The following is a 23,450-nucleotide window of genomic DNA, read 5'->3' on the forward strand; positions in this document are numbered from 1 at the left end:
CATTGTTTATGTTGAGTCCAGACTCAGGATATTTCTTATTTTGTACCATGCATTTGAATCTGGATATTTTAGCACTTGTATTGCACAGCACTACACTTAAATGTACATATCAGACAAGTCAGTCCAATAGGGAAAGTATTGCATAGTGAAGATCATCAATTCAACTTGTTGGGTTATTTTATCACTGAGTCTTATTTCAAATTAAACAAGCATAACTAGAATGGTTTTACATGGAGAAAGAAGTAAATGAAACAATATAAAACCGTCTAATGTCTTCCTAAAACTGATTGGAACAAATAAGGCATGCATTTATCAGAATCTTTACTGTCATTGCAGAGAGTACAAGGAAATGGTGTCAAATCATTTTCAGTGCAGTTTAATTATAAAAACGTCCTGAACTGTTCATTTAGCTGCCATGTATACATAAATAAACTTATAAGGATGGTCTACAGTTTGACTCTGTTCTACAAAACGATGACAAACATTTTTCAGAGCATCTCGTTTAGGTGAAGTTGTCAGTTTGTATCAATAGATGTCACTCGAGAGCAGGTAGACAGAAGAGGCGGGGCTTGAGTTTCTTTCCACCAATCAGGGCGCGGGTCAAAGTGGAACGGTCAATTCAATATGGCGGCAAGCAAACGAGTGCTGTATGTTGGTAAGGTATTTTGTTCGATATGATCAATTACGTGTTATTATTTGTGTTTTCAAAGTTTTATAAATTAATTGAGCGCATTTGATGTTGATAGAATATGCCAAAACGTTTGCAATGTAATGAAATCTGGCCAGTTTGAATCAACCAGCTTGACACGAAAAAAGTGTTTTAAACATTGTGTCTTTAGTTGTGTGAAATAAAAATGTCATTGTAAGTGAGTCTCATACACACAACGTCTGTATTGAATGTTTGCCTTCTGTTCACGAAATAAAAATGTCATTGTAAGTGAGTCTCATACACACAACGTCTGTATTGAATGTTTGCCTTCTATTCACACTATTAAGTTATTAATTCTATTCACTGTGTCTTTGTTTTAAGGTGGGCTGGCAGAAGAAGTGGACGAGAAAGTGTTGCATGCTGCTTTTATTCCGTTTGGGGACATCACAGACATCCAAATACCACTCGACTATGAGACAGGTACAGTCTATGTGCATATGTTATCATAATTGTATGCAGCTTTATGTATTCAAGTTGTACCTTTTGCTCCATATACAGAAAAGCACAGAGGATTTGCATTTGTTGAATTTGAACTGGCAGAGGTAAGTCAAGAGTACATTGTGTTGAATGCTGTACTGTATATTTAGTTTTATTACTTATATTGATTACTGTTTTTTTCTTATACCAGTTCCTAATTGTATCAGTACAGGAGTACCGTTAAGAATTTTGATAAATGATACAGCTATCTGTATTTTTTTATCCAGCTAACGTCGCGTAGTTACGACACCGCTGTGGGCAGCTCACTATTCTCTTAAAGGGCTTATGGAGAAACTGCACTTTTTGGGGAAATTTTGCCTCTCATTCACAATCAATATGTGAGATGAGCACTCATGTGTTTCTTTATTTATGCTTTCTAACCTGGGAATAAATGCTAGTAAACGTCAGCTAACAATGGAGCCAATGGGATTCGCTCTTTTTTGCCAATAAAGACCTCTTAAAAACATCTATAAACCTTTGTTTTATATACACGTAAGTATATACCGGTAGTGTGTAATCTAGTGAAGTGAAGTGAAGTGAATTATATTTATATAGCGCTTTTCTCTAGTGACTCAAAGCGCTTTACATAGTGAAACACAATATCTAAGTTACATTTAAACCAGTGTGGGTGGCACTGGTAGCAGGTGGGTAAAGTGTCTTGCCCAAGGACACAACGGCAGTAACTAGGATGGAGGATGCAGGGATCGAACCTGCAACCCTCAAGTTGCTGGCACGGCCACTCTACCAACCAAGCCATACCGCCCCTAGTAACAGGCCCATTCATAATAACTAGGGATATAATGTTTCATCAATATGTTAATAGACCGATTTATTTTCCTAAGATTTAACTACTTCAAATCTGTGCTCGGCAAGTTGGCCTTCCGTAAGTTAGGAATCGGTCCAACATCGTTTTAAAAGCCAATCAATTGATTTTATCAATACTAGAAGAAGAAAAACATTGGATTTAAGTACGGCAGACTTTAAATGAAGTTTAGCACTTTAAATGATAAGCACGTTAAACGTTACTCAATAATAATTATTATAATGTATAAGATTTATATAATGCTTTTCTATCAACTAGATACTCAAAGCGCTGACATTCACACTTCGGTGGTGGTAAGCTACATTTGTAGCCACAGCTGCCCTGGGGTAGACTGACGGAAGCGTCGCTGCCAATTTGCGACCACCAACTATCATTGATTCACCAGTGTGAGTGGCACTGGGGGCAAGGGTGAAGTGCCTTGCCCAAGGACACAACGGCAGTGATTTGGATGGCAAGAGATTGCAAATAGTTTTGTTTTTTTTACATCGGTATAGCTCGGTTGGTAGAGTGGCCGTGGCAGCAACTTGAGGGTTCCAGGTTCGATCCCCACTTCCGCCATCCTCGTCACTGCCGTTGTGTCCTTGGGCAAGACACTTTACCCACCTGCACCCAGTGCCACCCACACTGGTTTAAACTGTAACTTAGATGTTGAGTTTCACTATGTAAAGCGCTTTGAGTCACTAGAGAAAAGTGCTATATACATATAATTCACTTCACTTCACAATATATCTTATACGGTATATGAAAAAACTAACGTCATTAAAAAACGCCAGCAGACACCAAAACGCATCAATTGAATTTCCCTAAGTCATCCAGCAGCTACAAAATTATAAAATAATATTGCTTCATATATAATATGTCTAACATTTTTTATTTCTAACAGTCCAGATATGTTGAGAGTTATTGTTGACACACACACGCAGGACGGAGGGTTCTCTGTCCATCATCTCTTTGCAGCGCGAGCACCGGTCCTTGCTCACAGCCGTGTGCATAACAGTCAGTTTGCACAAACTTTTCAGACATGCTAAATAAAACGCAAAATAGTGCTCGCAAAACAGTGATGAGTGTTAATAAATCACATTGCGCGCGCTAAAATAATTGCATTTTCTTCTCCTGATGATCAGCATGTATTCTGCATATTAATGAAGACAAAGATGTAAAATGAATCGCACACCTTATTCTGCTCACTTTGCACACTGTCAAGTTTGCACATGCTTCAGTACACGCAAACCTTTAGGAAAATAATGCCCTTGGTGTCATTGGTATCATTCTAATACTAACATTAACTAAGTAAATGCGGTTATAAAATTGTGAAATATTTTGGCCAACAATTTAACGAAGACAAATATATTTTCTGTCTCCGTTTTCAAAATTGAGCCATTACTCTTCTGGGCTTTTTAAGGACAAACATCTCTCAGGTTAGGTAACCTGGCAAACTTCTGCGCATTTTTCTCATGCATTTACAGTATTTATGGGGGTTGTGTGTTTAGTTTTTAATCATTTCAGTTTGGACATTGCTGTATGTTGCCTCTATTGGCTAACATATTGTGCATAGTGTAACTTGACATTAAAATATTTGTTGTACTTTCTGTAGGATGCAGCAGCAGCTATTGATAACATGGTAAGTTGGACAATTGTTTGCCTGATGTGTGTGAAGGTCGAACAGGTCAGCATTCACGTTACTTCCTATTTTTGTTTTGATGTTCTGTTAATTTTCCACATTTGTCAGAATGAGTCTGAGCTTTTTGGACGGACTGTCCGTGTCAACATTGCCAAGCCAATGAGAATCAAAGAAGGATCTTCTCGACCAGGTGACTGAGGAAACCCTGATTAGAAGTTAACTTTTCGTGGAATGCAATCCAATGTTCTGATCTTGAATCTGTTTTTGTCTCAGTGTGGTCGGATGATGACTGGCTGAAGAAGTTCTCTGGGAAAACTGCAGAAGAAGCTGAGGGGGAGGCTGCGGGAGAAACCCCCAACACTGCTGCACAAGAGGTATTTGTGTGTTTCGAATTGCACATCATCAGATTGGATTACACTGTAAGTACACAATCGTGATTTAGGTACTGTTTTGTTGTTTATGCAGGCTGAGCCCCCTGCTAAGAAGGGCAGAGTTAATCCACAGGTCTACATGGACATCAAGATCGGTAACAAGCCTGCAGGGAGACTTCGCTTCCTCCTTCGGGCTGACATCGTTCCCATGACAGCGGGTCTGTACGCTGCTCTGCACCGGGCTTCCACCTGCACATTGTTACTATGGTTACAGTGTGGAACTTCTACACTTGAATGCCCCCAAAGTAGGGTTGCGTACTATAGACAATATACATTTTGTTGATGATAGAGCTTTCAATACTTGCTCAAAAAGGCTCATTATGTCTTCTTATTCATACACTTTTCAAATGTTCTTGTAATCAGACAATATTTTCGGTATATTGGATGGAATTTTTACCTGACGTGAGTGAGCATTAACCTTCAAGCGGCGGGTGGGGGGGTGCAGATAACCAGGTAGACTTGAGTTCTGTCCTAGCCAGAAAAGTGTGTAGTCCTTCCCCCTCAGCGATCCAGAGTCTGCCAGACGTGTTTCCTGTAAAGTGGCAATGTCCACATGGCACCTCTTGAGCTCGTTGTAGATGATGGCAGAAGTCCTGAAGTCACTGACGTCCAGTAGAAGGATTGCGCGGACATTCCAACAACCCTATTTAGGATGTGACTATTTCTTGTTATTGCCTGGTGCATGGATTGCGGTCTGCTTTTCAGATGTCTCCTAATCTCCATGTACCCAATGGAGAAGGCAAACTGCAGCGGGACAACATCTCATTGGCTGGGGGCGGCCCAGCTTTAGGCGGGCGGTAACTGTAACTGTGTACAAAAAATCCCTCCCAACTATTTGCATCGTGGCCGTCAGCGAAGAAAAAAAAATTCCATAAATCATCCGCACCTTTTTATAAGTTGGAGGGTTCAAAGTGTAGGAAAAAAGTACTGGCTTATAGTCCGTGATTAGATCTAAATGTAACATCATCACAAAATGTTTTGACGTTTTTGGTGTTTAAAAACACATTAAATTAGTCCCTGGACACAGGGGGGCATGGGCAGGAAACAAAGGATTTAAATCTAAGTCAGAAATTATTCATAGGGGAACTGCACATTTTTTGGAATTTAGCCTATCCACAATCCTAATGAGAGACAAGAAGACACGTTGGGGTTTTTTTGCATTCTAATTTGTAAAAATCGTCTTGTTCTTGATGAATGGCAATGCAGCTAATGGGATCCATCCATTCTGCCGCTAAATCACTTTAAAATGCATTCAAAAACCGCCAACAATACTTAATTTATGTTCCGTAAACTGTATAATAACCAAGCTGCAGCAACATTGTTATTGTAAGAGCGAACACCGAGGAACTCTTTTTTTGGGACAGCACGCTAAGGCAGTAGCCGTAAACTATCTACGGAAAGAGATAAGCTAGCTTTTAGTTCAGCAGCTGAATCGCTTTTGAGTTTGTAATACACAACACAATGCGATAGGACACCAATCTGTATTGACTAAAAACATGAACAATCATATTACAGTATCTGTAAAGTATTAGCCCACATTTCATATTTTGTTTGTACACAGCTAGCTCGACAGCGTATGTAATGTAGTTTTAATAACAGGGTAAGCACGCCATATATGTCCGCATAGCTTAACTACTAGATCCACATTTATGCCCGCAAGTAGCGCCGACCTCACTCTCTCGGCTTCTGTCTGCTCCGTCTCACCCTGTGTTTGTGCTTGCTTCTATAAGCAGCTGTTCATCCTCCGTATACTCAGCTTCAAATGATAAGGTTGTCAAGGTCGTCTTCGTGGTCTGTTACCAAGTCTGTCGTGTATAAAATACACTCGCGTTTGTTTACGGAAGTAGGAACACACATTTGTTGCCGGATGTCGGAAGTGCGCTGCTCTGGAAACTGAAAAAAGAAGTTCCGATAATGCATAAATAGACCAAAATACAGTAAATACTGAACATATTACATATTGTTATGAACGTGTCTGGTATTACATTATACATATACTTTCAGTGTGTATATGAAACATTGATAGAGGGCTTTGAAGGCTACAACGGTGACTCCCATTGGCCACAGTGTTTTTATCATCTTAAGGATCCTATAAAAAAAAAGACGTGTGTTTTTGTCTTTAATAATAATTGTGAATGATAGGCAAAATATTTAAGAAAATGCTGTTCCCCTGTAAATCATTGATATTGGTACACCACCAACCTGTGTGTCTGATCATTGTGATAAAAAAATGTAATCATTCAATGATCTTGAAACTGTTAAGTATCATTATCAGAATTGGTATGACCAATATGGCCCCTGTATCTACTTGGTATTGGATTGATACCCACATTTGTAGTATCTCCCAAAACTTATGTAAATATTGAAACCACAGAACAATAAGTGCTTATTACATTTGAACATATGTGTAACTAAAAACATGTTACAATTATATATATTATATATACTTATCAAGTAGATAATAAATAATTTAAAAAAAATAGTACAACTGTAAATGACACAAAATGTTATCGCATACTTTAGCAGGCAAATTGGGAGATTTTGAAACCCGTTTTGAAATGGTTCTATTCATTTACATACCAAATAATATACCATGATATCAGTGACGTGCGGTGAGGTTGATGGCTGGTGAGGCACTGACTTCATCACAGTCAGATTTACAAACATATGAACCCTAAAGAGTATCTTATTCACCATTTGATTGCCAGCAGTTAACGGGTTATGTTTAAAAGCTCATACCAGCATTCTTCCCTGCTTGGCACTCAGCATCAAGGCTTGGAATTGGGGGTTATTAAATCACCAAAAATTATTCCCGGGTGCGGCGCCGCTGCTGCCCACTGCTCCCCACTGCTCCCCACACCTCCCAGGGGGTGATCAAGGGGATGGGTCAAATGCAGAGGACACATTTCATTACACCTAGTGTGTGTGTGACAATCATTGGTACTTTAACTTAACTTTAACTTTACACATACAAACTAGCACACAAAAGAGCACATTTAATAAAAAAAAACGTTATTATGGTCTTACCTTTACTTCTAAAATAAATCCATGAGCCGCTATTGTGCTGGATTAATGCAATCCCTGACGAGAGTGTTATATCAACTAAAGCCCTCACTTCAACTTTCCACGTGCAAGATTGAATCTATTTAAAAAAGTGTAACCGAGGGTTTATAAATGTCGCCTATACTGTATGAAACTACAAAATAACAAACACGGAGGCTCCAGTTTACACGAGGACCACTTTGTTTACCTTCTTTCAAAAACTTCCGCTCCACTCCAACGTGTCGTCACTTCCGCTCTTAGCGCCTTCAAAATAAGAGTTCAAGGCATATACTGTATAACAGCGCATAACAGGAACTTAACATCACAAAGAGGAAAGCCCATAAAATAGGTTACAAAAGTTATTTAATAAGAAGCCAAAAAGTGCAAAAACAATGTTCGTGTTGGAGGAGTTGTGAATTAGGTACACCTGCAGTCTGCAGGTGTACCTAATGTTGTGGCCCTGCAGTCATTCACAACTCCTCCAACACGAACATTATTGTTTTTGCACTTTTTGGCTTCTTATGAAATGACTTTTTTAAATAGATTCAATCTTGCACGTGGAAAGTTTAAGTGTGGGCTTTAGTTGATATAACACTCCCGTCAGGGGTTGCCGTGCATTCTACGGCGGGGGTGCAGGAGGCGAGCCTCAGCCAGTGCGTCTTTTGCAGCCGTTTTATGATCGCTCAGCACAAGAAATACTTTACACACATACAGTTGTTGACAAAATACACTGTACATTATATACCTCAGCTAACTAAACTATGGAAATGTATAATATAATTCATATAGCAATACGGTCTCACTGCACAGCAGGCCAGCAGTTAGCCGAGTCCGCAATCCATGTTGAGTCACAATGCAGTGACGTGCCTCAACTGGGTGCTGATCACCGCACCGTCTCTTCTCAGTATTTGAACGGCAAATGTGAAAATTCAGCGATTTTAAATAAAAATAATCTAAAACGGGTGAAGTTAAATGGAAAATAACTTTATAGTATAATCACTGGATACATATAACAATTTAATTAAAAAAAATATTTTTACATTTTTTTTCTTTCCATGATGCACGTCACTGCATTATATATATATATATATATATATATATATATATATATATATATATATATATATATATATATATATATATATATCGTATAATAGACTTTAGGCCATATCACCCATCCCTATCCCAAAGTTGTAAAATTTTCAGTAAAACGCTTTAACCTTAGTGAGCATTTAAAGAATTACACTCCAAAAATATGATTTACTTTTTTGTATAAATTGTGGTTAAAAAAAAAAAAAAGAGGATTAAACCAGAGAGTTTCATGTGTCTCTGTCCTGGCTGCTAAGTAAAAGATGGTTAACTTCACTTCATAGATTGACAATATTGGAAAAAGGAACAGAATGGAATGTCTACCACAAAGTAAATGGAGGTAAATCTTGATGCATACTCGGTTACTTAAAACATCGCCTGTACGTTAAATAAAGGTTTTACAATGGTAATGGACATCTGAAACAGAAATGGTTTCAAAAACAAATCTATGGGTGGCCAGTGTCCCGGAATAGATTGTGTAAGAGGTTCCATTGTATACAGTATACACTAAACGAGTTGCGGATCTTTGTAAAAAATGTTATGATCCAATGTCTTTGAATACAAATTGCGATTTTGTCTGTCTGGATAGTGGGGACAAGAAATGGCGGATTGCTGTGAGGGAAAGATTGACTGTGTCATATTTATTCTACTCATTAGCAATTTTACATGACGATTTCAACACTGCCACATTTGGTAATCAAAACTGCAACAAGGATGCATGTTACAAGCAAGCAGCTGGTGTGTAATAAGTATAATACTTACAGTTTAAACAGTTTGTAGGACCCAACATAGGACTAGACTGGCACATTCAGCTTAATGGCAAAGACTACTTCCTAGCCGCAGCCTATACACTACTGCCAATATCTTGGAATTGCAAGTGCATGCTAATTTTATGTCTACTATATAATACTTGCAAATGAGACTCAGATGTATAAGAAATAAAGATATAATAACTGAACAGCACAGTTATCATAATCAGATATCTGTTAAAAAATGAGGTGAGGTGTTTAAACAGATTAAAATGTAATAACACATGAACACACAGAAGTACCGAAAAGTACTTGGTACCCTATTGGTACCCATCCCTAATGACTATACCTGACTTATTGGTCCAGGCTGAGAGATGATCTTCCTGCTACTAATAATAAGTTATCTACTGGCTTCATCCGAATAGAGATACCACAGTAGTTGAGAACCACAGGTCTATACTGTAAAAAAAATTGGTGAGGTGAAAAAAAAGCGATGTTTCTATTAAATGAGTTGACATTATTTCTGCAAAATAACACTGCGATGGTTTATTTATTTTACAGAAAATTTCCGCTGCTTGTGCACCCATGAAAAAGCATTTGGCTACAAAGGGAGCAGCTTTCATCGCATCATCCCGCAGTTCATGTGCCAAGGAGGGGACTTCACCAACCACAACGGCACTGGTGGCAAGTCCATTTACGGTCGAAAGTTTGACGATGAAAACTTTATCCTCAAACACACGGCTCCAGGTGATTGGCTCCCCTTTAGAATGTGATGTGTACAAGTTGATGTTGATGCTGAACTTTGCTTGTGGCAATCACAGGACAGCTCTCCATGGCTAACTCTGGGTCAAACACCAACGGCTCCCAGTTCTTCATCACCAATGACAAAACAGACTGGCTGGACGGCAAACATGTTGTGTTTGGAGAACTGGTGGAAGGGATGGATGTGCTTCGAGCGATGGAGGTGAGGGCTACATGACTTAAATAATACAAAAAATACTATTAATTGAGCACACCTAAGACTATAATATTACTAGTGCTGTCAAACATGGTAACACTACTCGGATGAACTACCCAAAATGCATTGCCAGAGATATTTCAGGGATTTAGGATCATTTGTAATCAGATTAATAATAATAGATCAATCCGCTTTAACTCATTTATTTTCACAATCCTAATTATTACAATTGTTGTTATTATTATAGTAATTTCCATTGAAAGTTTAATAAAAGCAGCACAACATATTACATCATCCTTTTTTTTCTTCTACCACTTTCATTTTTCAGGCTCAAGGAGCAAAAGATGGCAAGCCAAAGCAGAAAGTGATCATCTCGGACTGTGGAGAACTTGTATAAATGAAATACAACCATGCGTGTTTTGTATGAATCTTGTATATGTTCAACAACTTTTACTTCACTTCCACCCCAAATCTTTTGCAATGTAAATAATTTAATAAACACATTTTTTAAATAAACTGCAGCCATTGGACTTGTAGATAGTGTGTAGATTGTGATTATAGAGGTGGGACGCCAGCTACTCACATTAGTGACATACTTTGGTTTCTTTGTCATTGGTACTTAACACACATACACACCACAAATAGTGAATGTGATCCACTCTAAATCTGTGCTTCTCAATTATGGGGCACAAAAATTCCTGTGACCTCCCTGAATTTAATTAGTATTGACAACTACATACCGGTATTTATTTATCTGTACAACGCACTGTGTAAGTTACATTCTTTATATATGGCGCTGACGACAACTTTTCTTTTTTTTACTCCTGTTACAAACTTCTCCACCTCTTTGCCTCAAAAATGTATACCGGTAATAACATTAAAGTGTCACACAGCATCCTTTGCATTTTTCAGTATGTGGCCCTCGGTGGAAAATATTTTACTCAAATAGTGGGTTTTATTTTTTAGAATTGTTTATGTAAATAAATAAATGATAAATGGGTTGTACTTGTATAGCGCTTTTCTACCTTCAAGGTACTCAAAGCGCTTTGACACTACTTCCACATTTACCCATTCACACACACACATTCACACACTGATGGAGGGAGCTGCCATGCAAGGCGCTAACCAGCACCCATCAGGAGCAAGGGTGAAGTGTCTTGCTCAGGACACAACGGACATGACGAGGTTGGTACTAGGTAGGGATTGAACCAGGGACCCTCGGGTCGCGCACGGCCACTCTCCCACTGCGCCACGCCGTCCCAAAAGAAAAAAAAAAGTACCACACTTTTAGAAAAAAACTCACACTCAAGAAGCAAAGCTTTTGCACAACTATAAACACATTGTCCACCTCACTTTTTTTTGCAACACAATGCACACACACTGTTTCTGTGTAAGATGTTCCTCTTTGATTGTTGCCAAACCTCTAAACTAAAACACTAAACACACAGACACGTATCACAAAGTCCCTTCTGTGCAATACCAAAACTTCCGGAATTCACTGGACTAGTGCTTCTCAAACAGTTTGAACAGTAACACTGTTATGACTAGTTAATATAGGAAAATAAAACACGGTACTTTATTCAAGTGATTATTTGGCCTATCACTAGTTTTAGAATCCTTGTACTAGACCATCACAAACACTAGTTTGCTTAATTGTAGACACACCAAATGTATAGGAACTATAAAAAGCAGCAGGTGAGTTCATTTGTCTTCACCCACAACAGAACCAGATGGAGATGGAGGTCATGGAAGAAGTAGAGAAAGACAGGAAGGTGCTTGAAGAAGAGAATTTATGATCAGTGTCTCCAAGCATGGAGGAGATCTGTAATCAAATGTAAGCCGCAGCCATGCAGGGATGTGTTGGGTGATGATGAGACTTATTATTTTAATGAAGTGTATACTTTTTACAAAATGTTGCGAATTATTCTGCCAATTGTTTGTATGGCTGGGCTAATTGTGTGTAGTGTTTTGTAATAAAGCTTGTTTTATATACCAAAATCATCCAACAGATGGCACAACTATACTGTACTTCCATCCTCTTGTGTATTGGAATGGAACTTGTCAGGTGGGATACATTGTTGCCCTCTGTGACCATCCATCAATTTCCTTATCCAACTATTAGTCCTGCATGTGTTTTACAAATCCAGTCTTCGATCGGTCGAGTTGTGTTTTTAAAAAAAACATACTTGTGAGAAATTAACGTTGAAATAAAATTGCATCGTGTTTGCTTGTTAAGAAAATAATTGTGGGGGAAAAAGTAAATTTGCAGTGCATTTAGCAGCAATGTTTCACCTGTGCGGGCTGCGTGTTTTGAAGTGACGGCAGACAACAGCTCCTCCCTCCTCACTCCCCACTCCTCACTCACCCGTCCTCTACTCAACTCCGCTCTGATTCTCCTCGCTGACTTTCTTCGGAGTGCTGCTCCGCCGCAAATACAACTACAGCCCTGTGAGTAATATAAATGTATTTTTATACCGAAATCCAGGCGGATATTGTTGTTTTTGTCGCCTTTTAAACACCTTCTATCGACCATGATTATGCTGGTGTTGAAAAGTTGAATGTTGACTTTAACATAGCAGCGTCGACTTTAACCGAGGTTCCTTGAACGCAACACGACGTCGCATGAACATCGAAGGAAGTGTTTGCCGCCATAGTCACACTCACACAAATCCGATTTTTGAGTTAGCCTTTTTGACTTTTATTTCACTCGGGTTGTTCTAATGAGATCACATTAGTGACCTAGAAAATATATATATATATATATATATATATATATATATATATATATATATATATATATATATATATATATATATATATATATATACAATACCTCAACTTACGAGCTTAATTGGTTCTGTGACGGAGCTCTTAACTCAAAACACTTGTGAAGTGAAGTGAATCATATTTATATAGCGCTTTTTCTCTAGTGACTCAAAGCGCTTTACATAGTGAAACCCAATATCTAAGTTACATTTAAACCAGTGTGGGTGGCACTGGGAGCAGGTGGGTAAAGTGTCTTGCCCAAGGACACAACGGCAGTGACTAGGATGGCAGAAGCGGGGATCGAACCTGCAACCCTCAAGTTGCTGGCACGGCCACTCTACCAACCGAGCTATACCGCTCCTCCCTCCTCACTCCCCACTCCTCACTCACCCGTCCTCTACTCAACTGTAACTCAAAGTAACACCTCCCATTGAAATTAATTGAAATCAATTTAATCGGTGCCTGCCCTCCCCAAAACAGCTACATTTTAACATATAACGTGCCTTTTAAAAAGAAAAACTTTTGGATAAGAAATGTGTAATTTATAAAAAAAACAATAAATTGAAATGTAGTATAAACTCCTACAGCGTTTTTATGAAGTAATGTAACCTTGGATAGTGGGCTTCGATAGTATCACCTTACGGCTGCTTCTCCGTCAAACACATTCAGCAGCTTCTCCATATTTTCATGGATAAACGTCTGGGTTTAGATTTTTTTTTTTAACATTCTTGGTTGGTGTTACACTCATTCTGCTTCAGTATGGTGCAGACGAGCAGTGATACGCTCCAGCTGCTTCACCGAGTTGGTAACACTTTCGGTCATGTTTTTGGATGATTTATTTCTTTATTCAATGAATATCTCGACTGCCTAGTTTCTCTTGTTATATTCCTATTTTTACTGTTATATTTTTATTATTATTGTTACTTTTTATATTTATTTTTATTGTTATATTTTCTATTTTATTTCCATTTATACCTCCATTATTTACTTTTCAAATTCCATCTCAATTCTGTACACTGCTGCTGGAATTTTTATTTTCCTGAGGGAACTCTCCTCAAGGAATCAATAAAGTACTATCTATCTATCTATCTATCTATCTATCTATCTATCTATCTATCTATCTATCTATCTATCTGTACCAGTGTTTTTCAACCACTGTGCCGTGAGATACAGTCTGGTGTGCCGTGGGAGGTTATCTAAATTCACTTATTTGGGTTGAAATATTTTTTGCAAACCAGTAATTATAGTCTGCAAATGATGTGTTGTTGTTGAGTGTCGGTGCTGTCTAGAGCTCAGTAGAGTAACCGTGTAATACTCTTCCATATCAGTAGGTGGCAGCCGGTAGCTAATTGCTTTGTAGATGTCGGAAACAGCGGGAGGCAGCATGCAGGTAAAAAGGTGTCTAATGCTTTTTCGTGTAGGTAAAAAGGTGTCTAATGCTTAAACCAAAAATAAACAAAAGGTGAGTGCCCCTAAGAAAAGGGCATTGAAACTTAGGGAAGGCTATGCAGAACGAAACTAAAACTGAACTGGCTACAAAGTAAACAAAAACAGAATGCTGGACGACAGCAAAGATGGCGTCCACAATGTACATCCGAACATGACAATCAACAATGTGCCCACAAAAAAAAGGATAAAAACAACTGAAATATTCTTGATTACGAAAACAAAGTAGATGCGGGAAATATCGCTCAAAGGAAGACATGAAGCTGCTACTGGAAAATACCAAAAAAAATAGTAGCTCAAGACAAGAACTAAAACACTACACACAGGAAAACAGCAAAAAATACAAAATAAGTCAGGGTGTGATGTGACAGGTGGTGACAGTACACCTACTTTGAGACAAGAGCTATAGTGATGCATGCTTGATTATGCTTTTCCAAAAATTGCGACAACTTTTTACTGTCAACTGAGTTTAGTTTTTTTAGTGATTTTGTGCTGGTGGTGTGCCTCTGCATTTTTTCAACGCAAAAAATGTGCCTCGGCTCAAAAAAGGTTGAAAAACACTAAAACACTGATCTATACCATCCGCTTCTTCTTCTCAGCACTTTCCTTCACACACACTTTCTTTCTTCACATACTCGTAACTCCAATTTTTTCTCGCAACTTAAAACATAAGTTACAGCTCTTATCTCAAAACGCTCTTAAGTTGAGGTACGACTGTATTCACAGACACAGATTGCATCAATAAAGATCTACTGTCATGTTCCTGTGACAATAATCATATCTTTTGAATTTTCATCAGCAGCGTGAAAGTTCTTCGATATGAACTGGGCTTTCCTCCAGGGCCTCCTCAGCGGGGTCAACAAGTACTCCACCGCCTTCGGGCAAGTGTGGCTCTCCCTTGTGTTCGTCTTCAGGGTGCTCGTATTCGTGGTGGCGGCCGAGAAAGTGTGGGGCGACGAGCAGAAGGACTTCAAATGCAACACGCTCCAACCGGGCTGCCACAACGTGTGCTACGACCACTTCTTCCCCGTGTCGCACGTCAGGCTGTGGGCCCTGCAGCTCATCTTCGTCACCTGCCCGTCCTTCCTGGTGGTGATGCACGTGGCCTACCGGGATGACCGGGAGCGCAAAAACCGCGACAAGAACGGCGAGAACTACCGCCCCCTTTACAAGGACACCGGCAAGAAGCGCGGCGGCCTGTGGTGGACGTACGTCTTCACCTTGGTCTTTAAAGTGCTTGTGGACACCACCTTTGTCTACCTGGTCTACCACATCTACGAGGGCTACGACTTCCCGCTGCTCATCAAGTGCGAGCAGAAGCCGTGTCCCAACAAGGTGGACTGCTTCATCTCCAGGCCCACCGAGAAGAAGATCTTCACCATCTTCATGGTGGTGACCAGCATAGTGTGTATCGTCCTCTCCATCATGGAGATCGTTTATCTGGTGGGCAAGCGCTGCAGCGAGATGTTAGTGCACAGAAGTGGCCCTCGTCACATAGTGGCCACCGGCGGAGACCCCTTGATGGGGGCCAGCGGTACCAAGATGTCCGACAAGAGCACGCCACAAACGCCTGCCCCTGCGTACAGCGTGGCTGTGTGTTGAGATGACTAACCCCGCCCACAACCACCCTTCACCGCCACTTTGTGGTTTTAAGTCAAGACTTGAAGAGGCAGAAGTGATGAATTCCTGCCTTTATAATCCGACAAGGGGCATCCATCTTTGCCTTACCAGACAAAGAAAAGGGCAAGTTAGTGCGATGCAGTGTTGACATCATTACATGAGTCACACCATGCTTTGGAGACTACACACACACACACACGCACACACATACGCACACTGTTTCTGTGTAAGATTTTCCTCTCTGATTGTTGCCAAACCTCTAAATGTTTTCTTTCAAGCTGTACGAGTCAACTCGTAGAAACATTCCAGCAGGACGTAACAGTACACTCAGAATTGACCACTTCCCGACCTGATAAATGCATGGTTGGACGAGTCTGGTGTGGAAGAACTTTACTGCATAACAATTAGCCGAGAGACAGCTTTATCTCAAAACACACTTCAAGGGGAACTGCACTTTTTAAAAAAGAAATTGCCTTATCATTCACAATCATTATGAGAGACAAGAACATGTCTTTTGTTGTTTGTTTGTTTTTAAGATTCTAAAGACAAAAAAAAACGCTTTCAAGATGTGGCTAACAGGAGTCTCCAATGTAGCCTTCAAAGCCGTATATATATATATATATATATATATATATATATATATATATATATATATATATATATATATATATATATATATATATATATTTATATATATATATATATATAATGTAGTAACAGACACATTCATAACAAAATGTAATAAGTTCAAGTTAAAGTACAAATGATTGTCACACACAGACCAGGTGTGGTGAAATTTGTCCTCTGCATTTGACCCATCCCCTTGTTCACTCCCTGGGAGGTGAGGGGAGCAGTGAGCAGCAGCGGTGGCTGCGCTCGGGAATCATTTTGGTGATTTTACCCCCAATTCCAACCCTTGATGCTGAGTGCCAAGCAGGGTAGTAATGGGTCCCAATTGTATAGTCTTTGGTATGACTCGGCCGGGGTTTGAACTCACGACCCTGATCTATGTACAATATTTACCGTATTGTGCTCTTTTTAAGCAATACTCAAACGTATTTCCTCAGTGCATTTATTTCAGTGCCCATAACAACGCACTTCCGGCAACTAGCGCATGTGTGCTCTGATCATGGCAGACTTCGTAATAGACAACTATTTTTCGGACAAATGAGGATTTACAATCTTATCTTTTTGAGGCTGAATATACGGAGGATGAACTACTGGTTATAGAAGCTGAGCGAGCACAAAGAGAGGGTGAAAGGTTGCAGCAGACGGAAGCCGAGAGAGTTAGGACCAGCATGAGTTGGTGGTGTAAATGCCACATAGAACGAGATGATTATTACAAATTAGAATGCAGAAAAAATAGTGTGTTCTTGTCTCTTATAAGGATTGTGAACGACAGGCAAAATTCACACCCAAAAAATTGCATTTCCCCTTTAAGTTGAGGTACCACTGTGTATTATTTGGAATAGGTATTATGTAATGATTCATGCTCCCGTCTTTAGGTACAGATTGCTGTGGGGATCCCCTCAATTACGTTAATAAAGGGACGGGAGAATCTCACTCTGAATGTTCGAAACTGCTGTTTCCATGCCAGTGTTGAAATTGCGTGGGTAAGACACAGCATGGAAATAAAACATCTTGTCACTGACATCGCTTGCGCTCGAGAATGACTGAGCAGCGCCTCTGCTGGTTGCAGCCAGGCAGTGCACCTTGATCGCTTCCAGATGTGTCCCAATACTTGTGTTCATAGTGTGTGTATGCATGTTTACTGACATTGTTTTACATTTTATACGTAATTTATCACCACTTTGGTATGAAAATGCAAATTTTATGCTGTTTTTAGGCTGTATATATTTTCATTAAATACTTGTTTTCCACTTCTTGAGTTTGTGTTGCTTTCTCTTTACTAAACAACAACTTTATCAAAAGCGATCTGTCGGTACTCCGCCATGTTGCCAGAGGCCACAGCCTGCTTGTTTGTGTTGATTGGTACTGTGAGGAGTAAAAGAAGGCGCTCCCAGCTTTGATTCATCTGTGATGACGTGCACGGCCCACCCACGCCAGGAATTCTGTGGCTGTTCCGCCTCGCTATAGATTATTCCTTTATTGACACTGGAAACTTGGTTTAAGGAGGGAGCAAGAAAAAAGGTAATATACAGCTCAGGAGTCATGCTGATATCAACGTGGGACTCAAATCTTGGATCTGGAAGTACGCTGTAGAAAAATACACAAGCAAGTTCCAGTATCTGTTGATCAATTGTGACATTGTCATTTCAACTGCCTTGTTTCCTCATAGGCTGATTATTATAAGAACTTTCTGGTAGGGGTGGGCGATACTGCTAGTTTTAGTATCGATCCGATACCAAGTGAATACAGACAAAGGAGTAAACCCAAATTCTGGTATGTAGTAACGCGTTACATTTACTCCATTACACTAACTTAAGTAACTTTTTGGATCAAATATACTTGTCAGGGTAGTTTTAAAGCAACATACTTTTTGCTTTTACTTGAGTATTTTTGTGAAGAAAAAAAATGATACTGGTTATTTAGACTTAGACTTAGACTTCCTTTTATTGTCATTCAAATTTGAACAAAATTGAGTTGCAATATCTCGTTGTAGTGCAGGATAAAAGGGCAATACGGTGCAGATATAAATAAATAGATTACTGTACAGATAATTATATTGCACTTTTGCATATGCATCCACATTTATGGATGTATGTTATATTGTCTTTATATTCCAGCAAGTTAATCCGTTTTTTTTTGTGAGGGGAATTGAGGGGATTATTTTGGTGCGTTCAAGAGTCTTATGGCCTGAGGAAAGAATCTGTTACAGAACCTGGAGGTTCTGCTACGGAGGCTGCGGAACCTCTTTCTAGAGTCCAGCAGTGAAAATAGTCCTTGGTGGGGGTGGGAGGAGTCTCTACAGATTTTCTGAGCCCTGGTCAGGCAGCGGCTTTTTGCGATCTCCTGGATAGGAGGAAGAGGAGTCCTGATGATCTTTTCCGCCGTCCTCACCACTCTCTGCAGAGACTTCCAGTCTGAGGCACTGCAGGCTCCAGTCCAGACAGAGATGCTGATGGTCAGCAGGCTCTCTATAGTGCCTCTGTAGAATGTGGTGAAAATGGGGGGAGAGAGCTGTCATCCGACGCAAAAAGTGCATGCGCTGCTGAGCTCTTTTTACAAGAGCTCCGGTGTGTAGGGACCAAGTTATATTGTTAGTTATCTGCACCCCCAGGAACTTGGTGCTGCTTACCATCTCCACTGCTGTGCCATTGATGAAGAGTGCAGTGTGGCTGGACTGGTGCCTCCTGAAGTCGGCGATGATCTTCTTGGTCTTGTCAACGTTCCAATTGCTACATTAATTTATATCATCATTATATTAATCTACAATCTATTGATTACTGCTTGCAAATATGTTATGTGGCTTGTTGGAGAATCTTATTCTGTGATGTCAGACGAGGCAGCATAAGTCTTCAATGTTGACTTACAAACTCAGAAAAATACCATTTACAGTATATCCTCATCATGTGTTCTGTGTCACATTTCAGCCAAGAATTCCACTTGCAACTACAGTAAACTAGTAAGTTGGAGATGTGTTTTATGTTTGAGCTGCGCATATGCTAACATTAACCCGATTATAACGCCATAGGTGACTGTAAAATGTGTATTTGTGTATTACATCCTGTAATATACGAACACAGACACACCAACTATGGCCGTATAAATGTTTTAGCGCTTTCATGGCGAGTTTACTCAAATAGATAAGTTAGAACTTTACACTACTTTATATTAGAAATGGCAACAGCAGAGGGTGAATGTCTCATAACAAGAAGATAGAGAAAAATAAGAAGCTTATCGACTACAAAGGCGGACGCGCGCAAATTTTCAGGACTTATGCAGATCCCAAATACAGATCAGCAGGTACCAGAAGGTAATAAAAGTTGCTTTTGCATAATATTGCGAAACAAAACGGCAGATAATATATCTTCCCTTATACACATACCATAATAATACTCGTATGTTGAAGCACAGTACAATCCATCAAGCGGTGCAGCTTCATAGCTTATCAAAGTTGTACTAAAACATTTTAATAGATTTATGAGCGCCGTGTGTAATGTTCTATATTTTCAAGGGAACATATAAAATGTCGGTGTTGTTTACTTGAGTCATATTGGAGTCTACACGTACCTCTTCTGTGTGACTGCCATCATATTGCAGTCTGCACATATCTCTTATGTGTGACTGCCATCTACTGGTCACACTTATCATTTCACCATGTACCAAATGAAACAGCTTCAAGGTCGGTAAGCACAACCAAAATTATTCCGTACATTAGGCGCACCGGGTTGTATGATGCACTGTCGAGTTTTAAAAAAATGAAAGGATTTTAAGTGCGCCTTATAGTAAAAAAATACAATACATCAAATTTTGAAGCTGTGTGCGTGCGCATCTGTTTGGTAAGTTGGTGCGGTTGTTAGCGCACATAAATAAATGATTGTGCATGTACAGTACATTCCTTTTTTTCTTCAGTCTCTTTGCTTATGCAAAATGATCATCTGATGTTGTCTCTGTGGGTGGAGTTGCCTTCAGACACACAGATGCTGATGCTCTTAATGTAATTGTAAGCTAAAGTAGTATGAATGATCCAGATCACGCCCAAAATCGAATCTCCTGTTTCTTATTCCATTTCTGACATTTCCTAAAAGTTTAAATAAAATCCACCCATAACCCTCGGAGCAATGTTGCAAATGAACAAACAGATGGACAAACTAATCAAAGGAGAAATGAAATTTCCATGTCTGTGCGTGTTTGCTTTGTTCGGCTGTCGCTTCCAAAGAGTCTGCAAGAAGGTTCACTCTTTGCATCCGTGGGTGCGTTTGTTTTGTGAATGAAAATAAGAAATACAAATTAAAATGAAATAAACAGAATGAACCCTCTTGTCAGCAGTGTTGGGACCAACGCGTTACTGTAACGTTGTTACTGTAACGTCGTAATTTTCGGCGGTAACTAGTAGTCTAACGCGTTATTTTTTATATTCAGTAACTCGGTTACCGTTACTACATGATGTGTTACTGCGTTATTTTGCGCAATTTTTTTATATAGTATCGACTAGAAACTGAGAAGATGTGAGTGTGTTTTATTGGAGAGCTGCGGTGTCGTCCTTCTGGTTCTTCCTGTGTCACAAGGAAGAGAAGAGGCGCGCTGTGTATGTGTGTGTGTGTGTGTGTGTGTGTGTGTGTGTATGTGTGTGTGTGTGTGGGGGGGGGGGGGTCTGTGTTTACTAACAAGACATCATGGGGGAGCCGAAGCCGAGTTTCTTAACATGGAGCTATTCTCACTACTTTTCTTTTGTCGAGCACAAAGAAAAGAACATTTTAGTTAAATGTAAGTTGTGTCTTGGATCAAAGATCCTATCTACTGCCTAAAACAGCAATTCAAATCTGCTGAAACAGCTACAAAAGCTAGTAAAGAGAGACACAGACTCCGATGCCACTTCACCTCCACCTCCACCTAAGGATTTTAACGAAGGCACTGCTAGCCAGGACAACATTGATAGAGCCGTATGTGCTAGAAGACATGCAGGCTATTTCTACAGTGGGGTCACCCACTTTCAGGCAGCTAATTAGCATGATAGCGGGCATCAAACGGCAAATGGCACGAAAACATTTTCCAAGTTCCTGGACACAGTGGACAGTGAGCACATAAAAATGGAAGGCAAGCTAAAGAAGACACTCCAAACTCTGCCTCTGCTCATCATTCAGCACTGAAGGTACACACACTCTGTCAATTCTCTTATATACACTTTCATTCTAGACTTTTAGAGTGTTTGATTATCACATCACTCTAAATGTATAGACTATAAATAAAGTTCACAAACATAAAGAGGGATCCTAGTGGGCCAGGCCAATCTTTCCTTATCTCTAAACTAAAACTGGGGAAATGCGTAGAGTGTTCTGGGCTTCAGTACAGTGTTGATCTCCTGAAGACATGATTTTATTTCACAATTCCTTGAGAGAAAAAAACGCCTGGTTAGGCGTGTGCATAGCAGTATGTGTGCGGTATATAGTGACATGACATATAATCATGTCATGTGTGCCTTCCTTTGGTGAAGCCAGGTTTACAGCTATGTTGTGACATGTTGTTATTATGCGGTTTGTTCCTTATATATGTTATGCTGCAGCTATTTAAAATAGTTTTGTCAATTTGTTCAGGCCCAAAATAAAATGGCCCTTTGAAACATATCTTTGTCTTTGTGTGTTGTATGTAGACCACATTGCTTAGCACAGTTCAGTGATGCAAATGCATGTCAAGATGATCAACAGATTGTATTATTCTCCAGTGCAATAACAGTACTGAAATGAAGGTTAAAAAGGCATTAATGGGAGTCTTAAAAAAAAGTTTTTAAAAAAGTAACTAAATAGTTACTTTTCACAGTAACGCATTACTTTTTGGTGTAAGTAACTGAGTTAGTAACTTAGTTACTTTTGAAATAAAGTAACTAGTAACTGTAACTAGTTACTGGTTTTCAGTAACTAACCCAACACTGCTTGTCAGTCATCCACTGTCTACGTCTCTGTGGGTGGAGGCGGAACTGCCAGTATACAAACACACACAGACGTTCACCCTCGTAACGTAAGCATAAGATAACATAGTAGAAATGATCTGGATCACCACCAAAATCAAATCACGTGTTCCTTATCCCATCGCTGACATTTCCTGAAACATTAATTACTATCCGCCCATAACTTTTTGAGGTATGTTGCTAACGAACAAACAAGACAAAGAAACCAAAGAATAAATAAATTGCCAAGTGCCTGCATATTTTCTTTGTTCGTCTGTTGCTTCCAAACAATCGGCAAGAAGAGAAAGTTCACTTTTTGCATTGATAGGCATGTTTGTATTGTGACTGAAATAAGAATTACAATTAAATAAACAGAGTGAACCCTCTTGTCAGTCGTCCGCTGCCTTTGTCTCTGTTGGTGGAGAAAATACTTCTATTTTGGCTATGTTGCTAACGAACAAACAGACCCTAGCGATTCAAACTAACTAACCCTGTGATTACATGTACTTCCTGGAGAAGCTGATAAATGACACGTGATGATAAATGGCGATTAATCTAAATTAATCCACAGCATCCATGCGATTAATCTAATTAAAATGTCAATTGTTTGATAGCACTAATACAAAAATAAACAAAACATTACAGTGATTACATTTATTACAATTTATTGAGCAACATAAAGATGATAGTACAAAAAAGTAAACAAAAACAAAAATTACTCTTTAGGTCTTTTGTCCCCATGAACTTATTCCTTGAGTTTTAAACAATAGTACAGTATAGCAATTTGAATAAGCAACAAAAACACACCACTGTTACTGAAAATAAACACAAAAGAGAAGAAAAAAGTAGGAGTAGTCTCAATGCAATACTGATACCACATCGACATCTGGATCGCCCACTTGTAATTACTGAGTAATCTTCTCTCCATCCTGGAACATTTCCTTCCTTTGACAACAGCACCTCTGTGCCGGATCTTGTCGGAACACGCTGGAAGAAGTTGAGCAAAGGTGGTACATTCCTCCAGGTGTGTCCCAACACAACTGACTGGACCTGTTTTTCATCTGGAGCCAAAAAGCGGCTGTTTCAGCCCTCCCCTCTCTCTATATCTGTTAATATTCTACCTGGAATGAACTTACTTACGTGCTCAAGCA

At 39.4% G+C, this 23,450-nt stretch overlaps 2 protein-coding genes across 4 annotated transcripts; both read left to right on the forward strand.

Moving 5' to 3' along the window:
* The first annotated feature begins 508 nt into the window (after positions 1–508).
* On the forward strand, positions 509–10,794 carry ppie (peptidylprolyl isomerase E (cyclophilin E)). 2 transcript variants are annotated; one of them, XM_061968567.1, is made up of 10 exons: positions 509–655; positions 1,031–1,129; positions 1,208–1,251; positions 3,604–3,630; positions 3,739–3,820; positions 3,904–4,004; positions 4,096–4,219; positions 9,503–9,688; positions 9,763–9,905; positions 10,228–10,794. In XM_061968567.1, exons 1-10 carry the CDS (start codon positions 625–627, stop codon positions 10,294–10,296), a joined length of 906 nt encoding a protein of 301 aa, XP_061824551.1. In that variant the 5' UTR covers positions 509–624; the 3' UTR covers positions 10,297–10,794. The 2 variants fall into 2 exon arrangements, with proteins under 2 accessions (XP_061824551.1, XP_061824552.1); XM_061968568.1 differs by lacking the exon at positions 509–655 and adding an exon at positions 667–862.
* A 1,451-nt stretch (positions 10,795–12,245) lies between these two features.
* On the forward strand, positions 12,246–17,611 carry gjb10 (gap junction protein beta 10). Of its 2 annotated transcripts, none has more exons than XM_061968569.2 (2): positions 12,246–12,347; positions 14,911–17,611. In XM_061968569.2, exon 2 carries the CDS (start codon positions 14,931–14,933, stop codon positions 15,711–15,713), a length of 783 nt encoding a protein of 260 aa, XP_061824553.1. In that variant the 5' UTR covers positions 12,246–12,347; positions 14,911–14,930; the 3' UTR covers positions 15,714–17,611. The 2 variants fall into 2 exon arrangements, with proteins under 2 accessions (XP_061824553.1, XP_061824554.1); XM_061968570.2 differs by having other exon boundaries at positions 12,273–12,347; positions 14,914–17,611.
* Positions 17,612–23,450: the final 5,839 nt, after the last annotated feature.

This window comes from Nerophis lumbriciformis, linkage group LG08, assembly GCF_033978685.3.
Source record: "Nerophis lumbriciformis linkage group LG08, RoL_Nlum_v2.1, whole genome shotgun sequence".
Taxonomy (NCBI): Eukaryota; Metazoa; Chordata; class Actinopteri; order Syngnathiformes; family Syngnathidae; genus Nerophis; species Nerophis lumbriciformis.

Excerpts from the sequence above, each read along its gene's own strand:
- ppie (XM_061968567.1), top strand. The coding sequence starts at position 625 with ATGGCGGCAAGCAAACGAGTGCTGTATGTTG. Across the intron at positions 1,130-1,207 it reads ACCACTCGACTATGAGACAG|AAAAGCACAGAGGATTTGCA; the intron begins GTACAGTCTATG and ends CTCCATATACAG. Across the intron at positions 4,220-9,502 it reads CATCGTTCCCATGACAGCGG|AAAATTTCCGCTGCTTGTGC; the intron begins GTCTGTACGCTG and ends TTTATTTTACAG.
- gjb10 (XM_061968569.2), top strand. The coding sequence starts at position 14,931 with ATGAACTGGGCTTTCCTCCAGGGCCTCCTCAGCGGGGTCAACAAGTAC.